We start from the raw sequence: 20,244 nt of genomic DNA, 5'->3' as shown, positions 1-20,244 counted from the left end.
ACTCTTTGTGACTGCAGATTTCTGAATTCTCACACTACACACTGTCAGGATTCTCTGGTGCCGGCGGTGAGTGGGAGGTCACGAAACTGCAAGTATGTGATTTACATACATGTGGTCACGTGCAGACTAGACATGTGTGGCCTCGCTCAATAAAAATGAATTGAGTAAGGCCGGACACATCTAGTCAGAATGTGGCCAGAAATATAAAAATCTCATACTTGCGCTCATATGACCATCCACTCTCGTCACTGGCACCGGAGAATCCAAAAAGTGTGCAAGCGCTGTGAGAATTCAGAAGCCTGCAGTCACCTAGAGAGACTGGAAACTTTCATCTCAAACCTGGACAAGACTTTACTTATACAGTTAAGCAGTGTAGCCCAATTCTAAGTAAAGGGGTTGTCCAATCTTACAATTTATGTATTGTTACTTGTGTACAGGATCAGAACTAGTAACAGCACCAGAACCACCAGAGGTACAGAAATACATAATGAGAGCCCCCATCAATACAGAAAGACAGCATCACAGCCACCAGCAGTATAGAAATTCATCCGAACCACCAGCAGTACAGAAATACATCCATATAACCCCATAAGTTTAGAAACACAGCATCAAAACCCTCATCAGTACAGAAATACATCATCAAAACCACAAGAATGGTACATCAATTGTAATGTCAGGTCAGACACATAGACATTTGTATTGCAGGAATCTACAACTTCCAGTACATCCTTAAAGGGAATTTGTCACCAGGATTTTAACACCTAATCTGAAAGCAGCATAACCTAGGGGCAGAGATCCTGATTCAAGCGATGTGTCACTTACTGTGCTGCTTAGTGTAGTTTTGATAAAATCACTGTTTAATCAGCAGTAGATTATCATTACAGGACTGCTTGGCATGCTGCCAGGTAGTCCAGCATATTCATGAGCTTTGTATAACTGCTAGATCTGCAGCAGAGAAAACATTGATTTTATCAAAATGACAGCACAGAGCTCAGTAAATGACACATCGCTGGAATCAGGGTCTGTCTCTACATTATGCTGCTCTTAGATGGGGGAGCAAAAACCTGGTGACAGATTCCTTTTAACAATGGTAAGGAGATACTTGGGAGTTATCAGTCATCAGCAGACTGAGGACTATACAGGAACTACAGTAAGGCCTCGGTTCCACTTGCGTTTCGCATGGACGAGTGCAATCCGAAAAAACATCAAATTACACTCGCACCAGAGTAAAATAATGGGCCAGTGTCCATCTGCAATTGATTTTTCATGATATATTGGCATGAAAAAAGAATTGCAGCATGCGGCAAGTGTCTGAGAGTCTCAGCTCACACACCCATACAGGTCTACGGAAGCGTGTGAAACATCGCACTGCACTTGGATGTCATCAGAGTGCAGTACGATGTACGCAAAGACACGCCGTGGAGAAGGGGGAGAATTACTCCCTCCATTTCTCTTGTCCGAAGCTGTGATCTGATCGCAAGATTGGATCACAGCCGCATGACACTCGGCTCATGCTCGCAGCACGAGGGTCATTAGCATATTGCATCTGATGCGGTCGCATGGGAAGCAATGCGGAAGTGGGACTGAGCCCTAATGATGAGAATTAGTCAGTATCACAAATAAAGGCTGGAGTCACATTAACATATGGCATCCAGTGTGAGTGCAAAGAATGCGATATGCTAATGACCCTCGGCTCAGGCTCTACTGCGAGCATGAGCCAAGTGTCATGCGACTGTGACCCGATTTTGCGATACATGCACACACAGACACATTACAGATACTATTAATATGGGGAAGCCGGCAGCAGCCTCACTCACCTCCCCCGCTTGACTCCGTCAAGCTCCTCCTCGGCATGTGGCTGTGCCACGCTGGTTGGTGGCCATGACTAACTGACAGGCCACACACAGAGCACACTGACACTGCTGTATATATATCACAGGAGAGGCTGGGGTCGTACAGCAATGAAAGAGACATACAGCTCTAGAGGGGGGCATTCAGATATGAGGTGGTATACAGCACTGGGGTGAGGGACGTACAACTCTGGGGGGTAAATAGCACTGGAGTGGGAGACGTACAGCTTTGGGGGGGTATACAGCACTGGGTTGGGGGACATACAGCTCTGGGGGGTATACAGCTCTAGGGTGGTATACTGCACTGGAGTGGGGGGGACCCCCCCGACGCTGCGCCCAAGACACATACCCCGCAAGCCCCCCCTAGATACGCCTCTGTCAAAAGCACCAGGTGGCGTGTCACTTCTGCAGTATGAACAGGGTCAGAAGTCACCATGACACTTGGTGAGCTTAGAGCTGAACACTGTGTGACAATAATATTACACTAAATTAAATGTTTCTGATACGATTCTACTAAGAAGCTAATTTTTATGATCAGATAAATCATCCCTTTGAATTTCTTCTTTCTCTCAATATATTAACCTTTGGTGGCTTAACGCATTGAATCCATCACATATCCATCAGAATGATATCACACAGGTTCAAATCCAAAAAATGCTTGTTAGTTTTATAAAAGCATCTTTTTATTCTCAGCACCAACTTATTTTTTTCTTTCTTATCCAATTTATGCACACAGAGGCTTTCAATCTCTTTACTATAATAGTAATACTATGTCTACTACGACACTTTGTGTCTAATGAACTCTGACACTCCATGTGACTTCTTTTTGGTGCTATGTTTTGACATGTCTTCTCATGAACTGTGTTTTTCTATAGCCTGCAACCTCCCCCGCCTCCGCACAGCCATCCACATGTTCCTCTACTGCTGCCTCCTGCTCCCGGGGCCTGCAGACGCTGCACAGGTCCCCCAGGAATGCACTAAGGGCACGTGTACCTTCTCTGCTCTTAAAGAGCCAGTACACTATAACCCTGAAGTTATAGTTATGGCTGAAAGGCACTAGGTATTTAAGGTATACTCCCGCTAGGGGAGGTGCCCAAGCAACATGGTTAATTTAGTTTACGGTCCACTTGCTAGCTAGTTGTTAGGTCCTGTGTATCCTGTCCCCTTTACCTGTACCTGCCATACCTTCTGTACCTGCTCGCACAAGACGTCCAGTCTGCATCAGCCATCCCTGCTACACCTGACTGCACCAGAGACTGTACTTGCCTGCACCTGACCCCAAGTGGTCAGCTGCCACAGTCCCGGACACTGCCCTTGGAGTGGCAGATGGCGTCTACTAGCAGCCATAGCCTTCCTCAGCATCCAAGGCTCTGGCGATTACCAATTAGGTGCTTAGTTAAGCCCCTCCCACATAAGGGTAAGCTCGGGTCCCCCCTGTGGTCCAGTGGGTCCACTGCCGCTCGCCACAACCTCGGCAGGTGCAACACAATGCAAAGAAAGGGCATTTATTTTCCTGGATTGTGTCTCGATTTATGGAGTTTTAATGAAGCAGCCTTGACATTTTGTGTAAAGTCAACTCCCGTGCCCACCTCAAACATGGCCGAATGAGCCATATCCCTAAGATGTATATCATACACTGTATATAGTAATATAAAATATTCAACGCACAGGTGTGATTTATAGGTAAGCTATTTGGATTCTATTTGATTATTGTACTTATGAGACTTTATTTTTGTATTTGATATATATTTTTTGTACTGGTTTAAATAAATTGCTATTTTGTAAGTTTTTTGACGTTTACATTTTTTATGGGATAAAAATATTCCTTAAATTCAGAACATGAATATGGCGTCTCCCCTTTTTAGTTATCCTATGTTAAAAGAAAAAAGTCAATTTCTGATAAACGGAATTTATTTTTAAAATAAAAAATTTCCCACATTCTGGGTATGCAAAATGGATGTTCACCTATGTGAGCTCTTTGATGTTTTTCAAGAGATGTTTGGAAAGAAAAGCATTTCCCACATTCTTAACATAGATATGGCTTATTTTCTATGTGAATTTTTTGATGTTCATCCAAATGTGATTTAAACACAAAACATTTCCCACAGTCTGAGCATGAATACGCCTTCTCCCTTGTGTGAGTTCTCTGATGTTTATGAAGACTTGCCCTCTGATTAAAGCCTTTACCACATTCTGTACATGAAAATGGCTTCTCCCCTGTGTGAATTCTATGATGAGTAACTAGATTTGATAAGCGATTAAAAGCTTTCCCACACTCTGAACATGAAAATGGCTTCTCCCCCGTATGAATTCTCTGATGTGCAACAAGATTTGTTATGTGATTAAAACATTTTCCACAGTCTGAGCATGAATACGGCTTCTCCCCTGTGTGAGCTTTCTGATGTTTACGAAGACTTGATACCTGATTAAAATCTTGGCCACACTCTGAACATGAAAATGGCTTCTCCCCTGTGTGAGTTCTGTGATGTCTAACAAGAGTTGATTTATCTATAAAACATTTCCCACATTCTAAACATGAAAATGGCTTTTCTCCTCTGTGAGTTCTCTGATGTCTAACAAGATGATATTTCTGCTTAAAACACTTTCCACAGTCTGAACATGCAAATGGCCTTTCTACTGCATGAATTCTCTGATGTCTAGAAAGTTTAGATTTTTCTGCAAAACTTTTCTCACACTCTGAACATGGATACGGCTTCTCCCCTGTGTGAGATCTCTTATGTACAACAAGGTATGAATGACAATTAAAATCTTTCCCACACTCAGGACATGAAAATTTCTTATGTCTTTTGGTAGTGCTAACATCAAATTCTTTTATAGCCTGTGATGAATCAGAAGATAGGACCTGTTTAATAGGATCAGATGATAGATCTTTGCTGTCAAACACTGAGGATACAGCTGGGATGACGCAATCTCCTTCATATGTGTCTTGTGGCACATAAATATCATGTGATTGAAAATGTGACAATGCAAGAAATCCCTCTGATGTCCTAATACGGTCACCTGCCAAGAATAATAGTTGTATTACTTTTTCAATAATATAACCTTGGAAATAGCTTTTACTTTTAATTACATAAAATGTCCATTAAAATTGCAAGTATTGGCGACAAAACAGTGCACAAATGAACCGAAGATCACAGAACAAGGACCACTAGATGATGATATCAGGCCATCAGGATCAGCTCTAGCAGTTTCCTAACTCATTGTTGAAATCAGCTTCTTCCTACGTTTATGTTTCAGAGTGTCAATCACAATTTTGTAGTTGCCATTTCAGGGCTACTACTTTAGAGCTCTCCTCCAATCTTGATCTACTTGGCTGCTGTGGTGACGAGCCCGATATCACACATGAATTTTGCATCACGTATAGTGTGAGGACAGTGATGGGCTGCATCGCTCCCATGTTGTACACAGGGCCGGATTAAGGTTGGTGGGGGCCCCTGGGCAGAAAATCTGGTGGGGGCCCCATAACGTTAACATTTTTAGCCATAACAGTAGAGCGCGAACTGTAGCATTTAGATAGAAATCCAATGAACATTTATCCTGTTCTGCCACATTCAGATTTACAGTACTACAATACAGACACAGTCCAGGATCACTCACAGCCGTCACTTATACACGGAAAGTAGAGTTAAGGCTGCTTTACACATTTCGATCTCGTATGCGATCACACACGCCCCCATCATATGTGCGGAACAGGCAATTTGTTGCCTGTGTCGCACAAACGATTACCCCCATCACACGTACCTTCCAAACGACCTCGCTGTGGGCAGCGAACATCCACTTCCTGGAGTGGGAGGGACATTCGGCGTCACAGCAACGTCACACAGCGGCCGGCCAATAGAAGCGGAGGGGCGGAGATGAGCGGGGCGTAAACATCCCGCCCACCTCCTTCCTTCCGCATTGCCGGCAGTACGCAGGTAAGCTGCAGTTCATTGTTCCCGGGGTATCACACGGAGCGATGTGTGCTGCCTCAAGAACGATGAACAACCAGACGTTCAATTTTTAGAAAATGAACGACGTGTCAGCGATCAACGTTTTAACGCACAATCAGGGTCGCACGTAGCTGTCACACACTACAATATCACTAACGATGCCGGATGTGCGTCACTTACGACGTGACACATCGTTAGATATATTGTAGCGTGTAAAGCTTTACTCACATTTTTTACTGATCCCAATGTTAAGGCAGCCAGGGCCGGCTCCAGGTTTTTGTGGCCTCCGGGTGAAAGAGTCTCAGTGGACCCCATCCACACACAGACACGCACATACACATACAGGCATACATATACATATTTGAAGACAAATTCAGAAAAATACATATAAACAGACAAATATATGCACAGTCATATACACTGACATACATGCAGACACAGACGCATTAGGGGTCGTGCGCACGTTGTGTAATTCCATGCATTTACACTGTGTATAGCACTGCAGTGTAAATGCATGCGTTCTGCGTCCCCTATACAAGCTATGTAGATTGTGCATGATACGTGCGCACGTTGCTTTTATGAACGCAGCGATTTGGGTGCTAAAATGTTGACCCAAATCTGTGCGTTCATAAAATGAGCATGTCAATTATTCCGTGCGCTATGGATGCAGCTCCCGCTCTGTCTATGGTGGGGGAAGCAGCCATAGCGCATGAAATCGGATTTTCTGTACAGAAAAACTGCATCCATTATGCAGTGTTTCTGCAGCGATTTGACGCGCACATGTGCTGTCAAATCGCTGCAGAATATTCAGCAGTTACGTGTGCATGAGCCTTTACAGGTATTAATATGGGGAAGTCGCCAGCAGCCTCACTCACCTCTCCCGCTTGTTTCCGTCCAGCTCCTTCAGGACATGTGGCTGTGTTTCACGATGGCTGTCACTAACAGACATGACTGCACACTGACAGCACTGCTGTATATACATCACAGGAGGGGCAGGGGGCATAGACGTTACTGGAGTGGCAAACAGCTCTGGTGGTGTACTCATTACTGCGATGGGTGACATAGCGCTCTGGGGGACCCCGCACAGATTGCTCTAATTCATATATACACACACACAGTACTGCTTCTTACACACACAGCTCTGACACACACACACACTACAATGCACCCTCTACACACACACACACACACACACTACAATGCACCCCCTACACACACACACACACAATGCACCCCACATCACCTCCTACACACACACAATGCACCCCACATCACCACACACTACAATGCAGCCCCCCACACACACACACACTGCACCCCACATCACCTCCTACACACACACACACACACACACACACACAATGCACCCCACATCACCTCACACACACACACACACACAATGCACCCACATCATCTCACACACACACACAATGCACCCCACATCACCTCACAAACACACACACAATGCACCCCACATCACCTCTCACACACACACAGAATACAATGCACCCCCCCATTAACCCTCCCCCACACACAATACAATGCACCCCCCCATTAACCCTCCCCCACACACAATACAATGCACCCCTCATTACCCTTCCCCGCACAAAATACAATGCACCCTCCATTACCCTTCCCCACACACACGATACAATGCACCCTCCATTACCCCTCCCCCCACACACAATACAACCCTCATCACCCCCTACACACACAAATTACACTGCCCCATCACTACACACTCCTCCCCCCTTCCTCGGAATACAGTACTCCTCCTCTGCCTGTCACAAAGCTGTGTTCCTTCACAGATGTTCCCCGTTCTGTGTCCTCAGCCCCTCCTCACTCATCCCCATTAATTACACCTGTCTCTTCAGCTCCTTCATGGAGCGCTCGCTTCCTCTTGTCCCCTGTGTGTGGCGCCTGCAGCACTGTGATGACGTCAGCAAGGTGCTGATCTCATCACGTTGCTGCACGTCGGGGGCGGGGCCGGGTCCCGGCGCGCTGTTCAAATGTATTTACGTCTGAAAGATGCAAATACATTTGAATAGGAAGAAGGAGGAAGCTGCGAGCCCCGGCTTTGCTGCGCTCCTCTACACTGGGTGCATGCCGAGCACAGCACACAGCAGAGCCGACAGAGCACAGCGCGCTGCCTCCTGCTAGTGTGCCTGGCATGCACACAGTGTAGAGGAGCGCAGCGGGGACAGCAGATACAGCGGCGCACTACACCGTACCCCTGCTTCTAGGGAGGGGGAGGGGGGGCAGCTGCCCGCCCCTCGCTGGGTACGGCCGCAGCACATAGCAGAGAGCATTAGCACACCTGACCCCGGAAGTACAAGCGGCCGCTGGTACTTCCGGTGTCAATCAGCGTCCTGTGCCCGCAGTTTGTTTTTGCGTCTTAAAGACGCAGATACAAATAAATAGCGGTGCTTCAACACCCCGCGCCTCCCCCCCCCCGAAAACACAGCTGATTTATTAGACTGTCTTTACGGAGGGGGAGAGGGTGTGAAGAAAAAAAAATGCTGACAGGTGCCAAGTATGGTGGGGGCCCCCTTAAAAGCTCTTTTGGTGGGGGCCCCTGGGCTGGAGCCCCGTCTGCCCCGCCTATAATCCGGCCCTGGTTGTACATACCACATTATGGCTGCAGTCAAGTAAAGAAAGACCAGAGATAAGCACAGAAGCAGCAGGGGCTGTGACTGGCGAGTAAAGCTGGTGTCACACATAACGACGATGACAACGACGTCACTGCTACGTCACCATTTTCTGTGACGTTGCAGCGACGTCCCGTCGCTGTCGCTGTGTGTGACATCCAGCAACGACCTGGCCCCTGCTGTGAAGTCGCCGGTCGTTGCTGAATGTCCAGCTTCATTTTTTGGTCGTCACTCTCCCGCTGTGACACACACATCGCTGTGTGTGACAGCGAGAGAGCGACGAAATGAAGCGAGCAGAGGGAGCAGGAGCCGGCGTCTGGCAGCTCCAGAAAGCTGTAACCAGCGTAAACATCGGGTAACCAAGGGAAGACCTTTCCCTGGTTACCCGATATTTACCTTCGTTACCAGCCTCCGCTCTCACTGTCAGTGCCGGCTCCTGCTCTGTGACATGTGGCTGCAGTACACATCAGGTAATTAACCCGATGTATACTGTAGCAAGGAGAGCAGGGAGCCAGCGCTAAGCAGTGTGCGCGGCTCCCTGCTCTCTGCACTGTGACATGTAGCTGCAGGACACATCGGGTTAATTAACCCGATGTGTACTGTACCTAGGAGAGCAAGGAGCCAGCGCTAAGCGCGGCTCCCTGCTCTCTGCACATGTAGCACAGCGACGTTATGATCGCTGCTTCTGCTGTGTTTGACAGCTAAGCAGCGATCATAACAGCGACTTACAAGGTCGCTGTTACGTCACCGAAAATGGTGACGTAACAGCGACGTCGTTGTCGCTGTCGCTTAGTGTGACACCAGCTTTATGCTTCTCTTATTTATCTTTTTTGTTAATCACATACTTCCTCAGCCCCGGGAGGTGGTAAACCTAAATTCTGCCCCCATCTTATATATAAATTGTAATTATTCTAGTGGCCCATTAAGTCCCAGTTGAAATGGCCCATTTCTCGAAGAGTCAGAAGTGTAAGAAAATTACGTCCATAAGTAATTTCTGCTACATGAATGTTCATAGAAGGTAAAATAATAGGTGACAAACCAGTCTTCTGTCATGCCAGTGATAGGTAGCAGGGACAGTGTGCACCGAGCTGTCCTTAAAGTTAGGGTTACTTAGGAAAATCCCTGTCATCAGGATTACCCCTGAAGGTGGAGATGACAGAGTCTTGCACCTTGCTATACTCCTGAAGATGATGTAGGAAGTGGGAAGATTTCCCCACTCCTACTGAGTGTATAATGTGTTCTATATATCTCTATGTGTATCCTATTCTGTCTTGGTTAGGTTTTACCCCATTGTGTCTTAGTATGTAATGGCTGCTGAGCAATATTGTATTTTGTTTTATGTAAGGGTTTTTATTGCAGGGAAATATTGTATTATTACTATGTAATATATAAGAATGTTTTAAAGTAACATTTAGTGCAACGTAGGCATCAAGTGTGCAGGAGATGGTTAAGTGGTAAATAGATAGTGTGCTAGCAGGCCAGATATGGATACTGCATACCTCCCAACTGTCCCGGATTCTGCGGGACTGCCACGATTTTAGAGGTGTGTCCCGCAGCTCACAGCTGATGTCCCGGCTCCTCCCCTCAGTGCAGTGAATAAATTACATTATCATCGGCTCTGGACTTTCAGTGCAGCCGGGACTTGAACCCGTGGAACTGTGAGTTCATTGTTTCAAAGGCAGCAGCTCTACCACTGAGCTACTGCCTGTATTGAAACCCATAAGAAGATTTTGTAATCTTGACCTCTAGAGGGAGGGATGGATGGATGATAGAGGGATGAATGGAGGGATAGAGGGAGGTATAGAGGGATGGATGGATGATAGAGGGATGAATGGAGGGTTAGAGGAAGGGATGGATGGATGATAGAGGGATGCATGGAGGGATGAATGGAGGGATAGAGGGAGGGATAGAGGGATGGATGGATGATAGAGGGATGAATGGAGAGATAGAGGGAGGGATAGAGGGAGGGAGGGATGGATGATAGAGGGATGAATGGAGGGATGAATGGAGGGATAGAGGGAGGGATGGATGGATGATAGAGGGATGGATGATAGAGGGATATATAGATACATGACAGATAATAGATAGATACATACATGATAGATAGATAGAATCCTAGATAGATAGAAAGAATCCTAGATAGAATCCTAGATAGATAGATAGATAGAATCATAGATAGATAGGATGATAGATAGATAGATAGATAAATAGATAGAATCATAGATAGATAGAATTATAGATAGAATTATAGATAGATAGATAAAATCATAGATAGATAGATAGATAGAATCATAGATAGATAGATAGAATGATAGACAGATAGATAGAATCATAGATAGATAGATAGAATGATAGATAGAATCATAGATAGATAGATAGAATCATAGATAGAGTCATAGATAGATAGAATCATCGATAGATAGATAGATAGAATCATAGATAGCTAGAATGATAGATAGATAAGTAGATAGATAGATAGAATCATAGATAGATAGATAGAGGGATAGATAGATAGACAGACAGATAGATAGATAGATAGATAGATAGATAGATAGATAGATAGATAGATATAGATAGAGGGATAGATAGATAGATAGATAGATAGATAGATAGATAGATAAATACTGTATCTCAATGTAGGTGAAGGAAAGAGTCAGATTCATTTGTTCCCATAAAACTACTATAAAGAAATGAGGAAAAAAATACAAATACAATTTCTTTTTTTATCTTCACCACCTTAGATTCAAACCAGCAACGTTCAATACTTGTGTCTAGCAGCCTCCTAGCTGCTCTAGCTGTTGAGGGTTTTACATAAATTAACCTACAATGCAGCCTCTTACACAGCAGATTACACAGGACACAGCTCCATTGTACACAGCAGTGTCTCTATCTTTTACCCCATTGTGTCTTAGTATGTAATGGCTGCTGAGCAATATTGTATTTTGTTTTATGTAAGGGTTTTTATTGCAGGGAAATATTGTATTATTACTATGTAATATATAAGAATGTTTTAAAGTAACATTTAGTGCAACGTAGGGATCAAGTGTGCAGGAGATGGTTAAGTGGTAAATAGATAGTGTGCTAGCAGGCCAGATATGGATACTGCATACCTCCCAACTGTCCCGGATTCTGCGGGACCGCCACGATTTTAGAGGTGTGTCCCGCAGCTCACAGCTGATGTCCCGGCTCCTCACCTCAGTGCAGTGAATAAATTTAATTATCATTGGCTCTGGACTTTCAGGGCGGCCGGTACTCGAACCTGTGGAACTGTGAGTTCATTGTTTCAAAGGCAGCAGCTCTACCACTGAGCTACTGCCTGTATTGAAACCCATAAGAAGATTTTGTAATCTTGACCTCTATACTGCAGGTGAGACACCAGAGGCAGATTATTCAGCTGTAAAGATGGATGGAGGGATGGATGAATGGAGGGATAGAGGGAGGGATGGATGGATGATAGAGGGATGAATGGAGGGATAGAGGGAGGGATGGATGGATGATAGAGGGATGAATGGAGGGATAGAGGGAGGTATAGAGGGATGGATGGATGATAGAGGGATGAATGGAGGGATAGAGGGAGGGATGGATGGATGATAGAGGGATGCATGGAGGGATGAATGGAGGGATAGAGGGAGGGATAGAGGGATGGATGGATGGATGATAGAGGGATGAATGGAGAGATAGAGGGAGGGATAGAGGGAGGGAGGGATGGATGGATGATAGAGGGATGCATGGAGGGATGAATGGAGGGATAGAGGGAGGGATGGATGGATGATAGAGGGATGAATGGATGATAGTGGGATGGATGGATGATAGAGGGATGGATGATAGAGGGATATATAGATACATGACAGATAATAGATAGATACATACATGATAGATAGATAGAATCCTAGATAGAATCCTAGATAGATAGATAGATAGAATCATAGATAGATAGGATGATAGATAGATAGATAGATAGATAAATAGATAGAATCATAGATAGATAGATAGATAAAATCATAGATAGATAGATAGATAGATAGATAGATAGATAGATAGATAGATAGAATCATAGATAGATAGATAGAATGATAGACAGATAGATAGAATCATAGATAGATAGATAGAATGATAGATAGAATCATAGATAGATAGATAGATAGATAGATAGATAGATAGATAGATAGATAGATAGAATCATAGATAGAGTCATAGATAGATAGAATCATCGATAGATAGATAGAATCATAGATAGATAGATAGAATCACAGATAGATAGAATCATCGATAGATAGATAGATAGATAGAATCATAGATAGATAGATAGAATCATAGATAGATAGATAGAATCATAGATAGATAGAATCATCGATAGATAGATAAATAGAATCACAGATAGATAGAATCATCGATAGATAGATAGATAGAATCATAGATAGATAGATAGAATCATAGATAGATAGATAGATAGAATCATAGATAGATAGAATCATAGATAGATAGATAGAATCATAGATAGATAGATAGAATCATCGATAGATAGATAGAATCATAGATAGATAGATAGAATCATAGATAGATAGATAGAATCATAGATAGATAGAATCATAGATAGATAGATAGAATCATAGATAGATAGATAGAATGATAGATAGATAGAATCATAGATAGCTAGAATAATAGATAGAATCATAGATAGATAGATAGAGGGATAGATAGACAGACAGACAGATAGATAGATAGATAGATAGATAGATAGAGGGATAGATATAGATAGAGGGATAGATAGATAAATACTGTATCTCAATGTAGGTGAAGGAAAGAGTCAGATTCATTTGTTCCCATAAAACTACTATAAAGAAATGAGGAAAAAAAATACAAATACAATTTTTTTTTTATCTTCCCCACCTTGGATTCAAACCAGCAACGTTGAATACTTGTGTCTAGCAGCCTCCTAGCTTTCCTAGCTGCTCTAGCTGTTGAGGATTTTACATAAATTAACCTACAATGCAGCCTCTTACACAGCAGATTACACAGGACACAGCTCCATTGTACACAGCAGTGTCTCTATCTTTTACCCCATTGTGTCTTTACCCCATTGTGTATGTAATGGCTGCTGAGCAATATTGTATTTTGTTTTATGTAAGGGTTTTTATTGCAGGGAAATATTGTATTATTACTATGTAATATATAAGAATGTTTTAAAGTAACATTTAGTGCAAGGTAGGGATCAAGTGTGGTTAAGTGGTAAATAGATAGTGTGCTAGCAGGCCAGATATGGATACTGCATACCTCCCAACTGTCCCGGATTCTGCGGGACTGCCACGATTTTAGAGGTGTGTCCCACAGCTCACAGCTGATGTCCCGGCTCCTTCCCTCAGTGCAGAGGTGTGTCCCACAGCTCACAGCTGATGTCCTGGCTCCTCCCCTCAGTGCAGTGAATAAATTAAATTATCATCGGCCCTGAAGGGCAGCCGGGACTCGAACCCGTGGAACTGTGAGCTCATTGTTTCAAACACAGCAGCTCTACCACTGAGCTACTGCCTGTATTGAAACCCATAGGAAGATTTTGTAATCTTGACCTCTATACTGCAGGTGAGACACCAGAGGCAGATTATTCAGCTGTAAAGATGGATGGAGGGATGGATGAATGGAGGGATAGAGGGAGGGATGGATGGATGATAGAGGGATGAATGGAGGGATAGAGGGATGGATGGATGATGGAGGGATGAATGGAGGGATAGAGGGAGGTATAGAGGGAGGGATGGATGGATGATGGAGGGATGAATGGAGGGATAGAGGGAGGTATAGAGGGAGGGATGGATGGATGATAGAGGGATGAATGGAGGGATAGAGGGAGGGATGGAAGGATGATAGAGGGATGCATGGAGGGATGAATGGAGGGATAGAGGGAGGGATGGATGGATAGATGATAGAGGGATGAATGGAGGGATGAATGGAGGGATAGAGGGAGGGATGGATGGATGGATGATAGAGGGATGAATGGATGATAGTGGGATGGACGGATGATAGAGGGATGCATGGAGGGATGAATGGAGAGATAGAGGGAGGGATGGATGGATAGATGATAGAGGGATGAATGGAGGGATGAATGGAGGGATAGAGGGAGGGATGGATGGATGGATGATAGAGGGATGAATGGATGATAGTGGGATGGACGGATGATAGAGGGATGGATGATAGAGGGATATATAGATACATGACAGATAATAGATAGATACATACATGATAGATAGATAGAATCCTAGATAGATAGAAAGAAAGAATCCTAGATAGATAGAATCCTAGATAGATAGATAGATAGATAGAATCATAGATAGATAGATAGATAGGATGATAGATAGATAGAATTATAGATAGAATTATAGATAGATAGATAAAATCATAGATAGATAGATAGAATCATAGATAGATATATAGAATGATAGACAGATAGATAGAATCATAGCTAGATAGATAGAATGATAGATAGAATCATAGATAGATAGAATCATAGATAGATAGATAGAATCACAGATAGAATCATCGATAGATAGATAGAATGATAGATAGATAGATAGATAGAATCATAGATAGAATCAAGATAGATAGATAGATAGAATCATAGATAGATAGAGGGATAGATAGACAGACAGACAGACAGATAGATAGATAGATAGAGGGATAGATAGATAAATACTGTATCTCAATGTAGGTGAAGAAACTAGAGGTTGGGAGACAAAAGGGCGCAATAGGGTCTTACCCGATATAACAGGGGTGATAGGAAAGGAACAGTTACACTCACCTGATGGGGTTGTGCCAGTCACAACTCCTTCAAAAGCATGTGAGTGTCCGTGTGGTTCAAGCAGCGGCCCCGTATACACAATTTATAATGTAAAAATATACAGAAGGAAAAACGGGTATATGCCGCGCTTAAAAACCACTGAGGCAAAAATAATATGAAAATTTCTCTTTTATTTACAGCATTCCTACGCGTTTCAGAGACAAAGACCGTCTCCTTCTTCAGGGAAAAAATAAATCATCTGATGATTTCTTTTTTCCCTGAAGAAGGAGACGGTCTTTGTCTCTGAAACGCGTAGGAATGCTGTAAATAAAAGAGAAATTTTCATATTATTTTTGCCTCAGTGGTTTTTAAGCGCGGCATATACTCGTTTTTCCTTCTGTATATTTTTACATTATATATAATGTAGGTGAAGGAAAGAGTCAGATTCATTTGTTCCCATAAAACTACTATAAAGAAATGAGGAAAAAAATACAAATACAATTTTTTTTTTTATCTTCACCACCTTGGATTCAAACCAGCAACGTTCAATACTTGTGTCTAGCAGCCTCCTAGCTTTCCTAGCTGCTCTAGCTGTTGAGGATTTTACATAAATTAAGCTACAATGCAGCCTCTTACACAGCAGATTACACAGGACACAGCTCCATTGTACACAGCAGTGTCTCTATCTCCTGTATTCTAGAGGGAGAGGAAAATAGGATTTTTTTTTCTTCTAATAAAATTACTAAAAAGAATAAAAAAAATAGAATAATGTAATTTTATTACACTTTTTTATAAAATAATAAACAAAACAAATCAGCAAATAATATGGACATATTTGGTGTCCCTGTAATCGTAATGACCTGAACAACACAGCGATCAGATTATTTATGGGGATCGGTAAATGGCGGGAAAAAAATGGCGCAATTTATTATTTTTCTTTATTAAAACCCATAAAAAATTTAATAAAAATGTATCACTGAGGCCGTGTTCACACATAGCGTAAATGCTGTGTTTTTTTCTGTCGCTGTCTGCACCACGGGCGCAATAACAATCTTCTCTGATTATTGTGTGTTTGCGGTATTTTTTATGCATTGTCCCTTTATTTGATACATGTTTGTTGCTGATGTGAATCCTGAAGCTTATAAAGAAACACCAAATCCGCACAGTTCAGCGGCGTCTTTCCACGCACCAGGGGCGGAGATTTCATGACGTCTCATCCACTTTGCTTGGACATTTAGTCCATATTCCCATGTAGTGTAAATGCTGCATTTTTTTCTGCTGTTTTTTTGCACATTTATTCTTTTGTGTTTAATTTTCCAAGTAAAGTGGATGTGATTCCATGAAAAGACGCCGCTGAATTCTGTGGTTTTCGGGGGTTATTTTCTCTGGAGGTTTCTACGTGGAGCTTAAAAAAATGCAGGAAAATGCTTCTCAGTACAATAAAACACTTAAAAACGCAGATTCACATATGAACCAAAAACGCATTAAATAATGGAGAAAAGGAGAAACAAATGCAGCAAAAATGGAAAAAACAGAGAAGATAGTTATTTGTGTAGTTTGGTGCAGACAGCGGCAGAAACAAAAAGAAACAGAATTTATTCAACATGTGAACACGGATTTATAGGCACAAATAAGAAACATGTCATATAGTGACACATAGAAGTATAAAAAAATTCTGACTGCTATGAATATGAATGAACAGTCCGGGACATCTGCTGAATGACCCTTACTGCCAAATGGGTGTGGCTAGGGGCGTGGCCAAAATTTGCCACGGCGCGTTGCGCGCGCCGCATACTTTGTGCCTCTTTCCTTTCTTGAAAAGTTGGGAGATATGATACTGTGATAGCCTAGGAGACACTACAGAGGGAGGAGCAGAGAGTGAGTTAGGCAGACAGGTGAGAAAGTCAGTTCAGTTCTGCAAAGGGATTCCTGGGACTAACGAGCTCTGTATCAAGGTCCTCCCAGGACTCAGGAGGTATCCTCCATTATGTCCAAAGAACACAGCAAGCCACAAACGCAAGAGACGAGGAACTCAGACTCGGCTGCTGGAGGACTAACACCCAGAGTGAGGGCTAGACAGAAGGTTACTCCATAGAACAGCGGCAGCAGAACGGTAATGCAGGAGGAGAGTGATATGTCTGTCTTGGAAGGTTTGTTATGAAGGTATCTCTCACAAAGATTATATGCTGAATAAGTGTGCAGTACAGGGGGGGTTTCTTCAGCTGAAATCCCCCCTGTCACGCAAGTATGTGATCACACCATCCGCCCGCTGTGCTCAGCTGTCAGGAGAGCCTGCGGTGTCGGCAGTGTGATCATATACTCCCACCAGCAGCACAGGTGACCGGACGCTGCATGGGACCAATTTGCTCCACTCTGTCACCTGTACAACAAGTCCCAGAGTGGAGTGACATGCTCTGCTCTGACACATAGTGTGCTATATGTCACTATCTTGCTCCACTCTGGGACTTGTTGTGCAGGTGAGAGTGGAGAAAGTGGGTCCTATGCAGCAGAAGTCACAGAGTGGAGCAAGTTAGTGACATATAGCACACTTTGTGTCAGAGCAGAGCATGTCACTTACTGTCTCCACTCTGGAACTTGTTGTTCCAGAGTCACCGCTCTGCTCTGTCACTTGTCCTGCTGCATGGGACCAACTGTCTGCACTCTGTCACATGCACAACAAGTCAGAGTGGAGCAAGTTGGTGACAGAGCACCTTCCCCCCCTCTTCTCCCCCTCCCCCCCTCTTCTCCTCCTCCCCCCTCTTCTCCCTCTCCCCCCTCTTCTCCCTCTCCCCCCTCTTCTCCCCCTCCCCCCTTCTCCCCCCCCTCTTCTCCCCCTCCCCTCTTCTCCCCTCCTATTCTCCCCCCTCCCCTTCTCCCCCTCTCTCTTCTCCCCCCCTCTCCCCCTCTTCCACACCCTCTTCCCCCCACTCTCTTCTCTCCCCCCACTCTCTTCTCCCACTCTTTTCTCTCCCCCCACTCTCTTCTCCCCCCCTCTTTTCCCTCCCCCTCTTTTCCCTCCCTCTCTCTTTTCCCTCCCTCACTCTTTTCCCTCCCTCTCTCTTTTCCCTCCCTCTCTCTCTTTTCCCTCTCCCTCTCTCTCTTTTCCCTCCCCCTCTCTCTCTTTTCCCTCCCTCTCTTTTCCCTCTCTCTCTCTCTTTTCCCCTCCCTCCCTCTCTCTCTTTTCCCTCCCTCTTTTCCCTCCCTCTCTCTTTTCCCTCCCTCTCTCTTTTCCCTCCCTCTCTCTTTTCCCTCCCTCTCTCTTTTCCTCTCTCTCTTTTCCCTCCCCCTCTCTCTCTTTTCCCTCCCTCTCTTTTCCCTCCCTCTCTCTCTCTTTTCCCTCCCTCCCTCTCTCTCTTTTCCCTCCCTCCCTCTCTCTCTTTTCCCTCCCTTGCTCTCTCTCTCTTTTCCCCTCGCTATCTCTCTCTCTCTTTTCCCCTTGCTCTCTCTCTTTTCCCCTCGCTCTCTCTCTTTTCCCCTTGCTCTCTCCTGGCATGGTCAGTACAGAAATCTCTCGATCGTGGAGGGGTGAGAGGGAGTAATAAACATGGAGTCCCTAATGTGTCTGTGTATTTAGTTCTAATAAAGTATTTTTCTGTGTGCTGTCTTTTTTTTTTTTAACCCTTTATTGGAGATTCTTAATGGCCGGGTCAAACTTGGCTTGACATTAAGAATCTCGGGCTTTACACCAGCTGGTAAAACATAGCTGGTATTAACACCTTATTACTCAGCGTGACACCTGCCACCAGGGCCACTGGAAGAGTTGGATACAGCGCCAGAAGATGGCGCTTCTATGAAAGCGCCATTTTATGGGGCGGCTGTGGACTGCAATTCGCAGCGGGGGTCCCAGAAAGCTTGGGCCACCCTGCGCTGCGGATTACAATCCCCAGCTGCCTAGTTGTACCTGGCTGGACACAAAAAAATGAGCGAAGCCCACATCATTTTTTTTTTAAATTATTTCATGAAATTCATGAAATAATTTAAAAAAAAAAAGGGCTTCCCTATATTTTTGGTTCCCGTCCGGGTACAAATAGGCAGCTGGGGGTTGGGGGCAGCCCGTACCTGCCTGCTGTACCTGGCTAGCGTAAAATCAATATGGCGAAGCCCACGTCATTTTTTTTAAAAAGTTTTTAGGCAAAAACCTTTCTAAAAGAAAAAAAAAAAGCTTCCCTGGATTTTCCATTGCCAATGAAGGTAACAGCAAGCAGCGGGGGTTAGCAGCCGGTAGCTGCTTGGGTTACCCTTAGCAATAGAAAATGCAGCGGCAGCCACACTTTTTTTTTTTTTTTTACCCCTAACCCTAGGGTTAGAGTTGTATTTGGTTTTTTTTTTGTTGTTTTTTTTTTTATTATTTTTAATGAATTTTTTAAAACAAAAGAAATCGACATGGGCTTCGCCCATTGAGCACCAGAGCATTTTACTGCTCACTCATGCCTATTCCTGACCACAGCGCCAGCAGAACAAATAATCAGATGACTCCAGTGTCGGCCGATTACTTGTTCTGTGCTCCCCTGCATCCATCGCAGCGTATGCGGGCTGTGAGGTCACCTGAGTTCAGTCCAGCACTGGAGTCAGCTGATCTGAACTCAGCTGAACTCCAGCCCGCACACGCTGCGATGGATGCAGGGACACAGAACAAGTAAGGCCTAAGCCACATGGCGAGAAAAACAGTGCGAGTGGAATGTGATAAAACATTGCATTCCATTCGGACCAATATTAGCCTGTGTGTCAGCGCACATGAGCAATTATTTTCTCAGCCCTAATCGGACCGAGAAAACAATCGCAGCATGCTGCAATTGTAATGCCAGACTCTTTCTCTTTTACCCATTCAAGTGTATGGGGTGAGAGAAAAAAAATCACACTGCACTACCGCGAGTGCAGAACGAGAATCGCGAGAGCCGGCCTGCCCCCCGCAGCTGAGGTCTGCTCGCAGTCGGACCTTAGTCGCAGGGACACACGCATGACAGTCAGCTCTGCTGTACTGAGTGTGAGCCGAGTGTCATGCAAGGGGATAGCAGTAATCCACGTGTGGC

The 20,244-nt window shown here is 44.2% G+C and overlaps 1 protein-coding gene across 1 annotated transcript in view; it reads right to left on the bottom strand.

Moving 5' to 3' along the window:
* Nucleotides 1–20,244, bottom strand: part of LOC142313024 (uncharacterized) — a 327,494-nt gene that overhangs the window by 274,294 nt on the left and 32,956 nt on the right. The window contains 1 exon segment of the mRNA XM_075352011.1: nucleotides 3,733–4,871. Within this exon segment, the coding sequence (XP_075208126.1) occupies nucleotides 3,733–4,871 (1,139 nt within the window).

The sequence above is a fragment of the Anomaloglossus baeobatrachus genome, chromosome 5 (genome assembly GCF_048569485.1).
Source record: "Anomaloglossus baeobatrachus isolate aAnoBae1 chromosome 5, aAnoBae1.hap1, whole genome shotgun sequence".
In the NCBI taxonomy this organism is placed as follows: domain Eukaryota; kingdom Metazoa; phylum Chordata; class Amphibia; order Anura; family Aromobatidae; genus Anomaloglossus; species Anomaloglossus baeobatrachus.
This window is presented reverse-complemented; position numbering and strand designations above follow the sequence as displayed.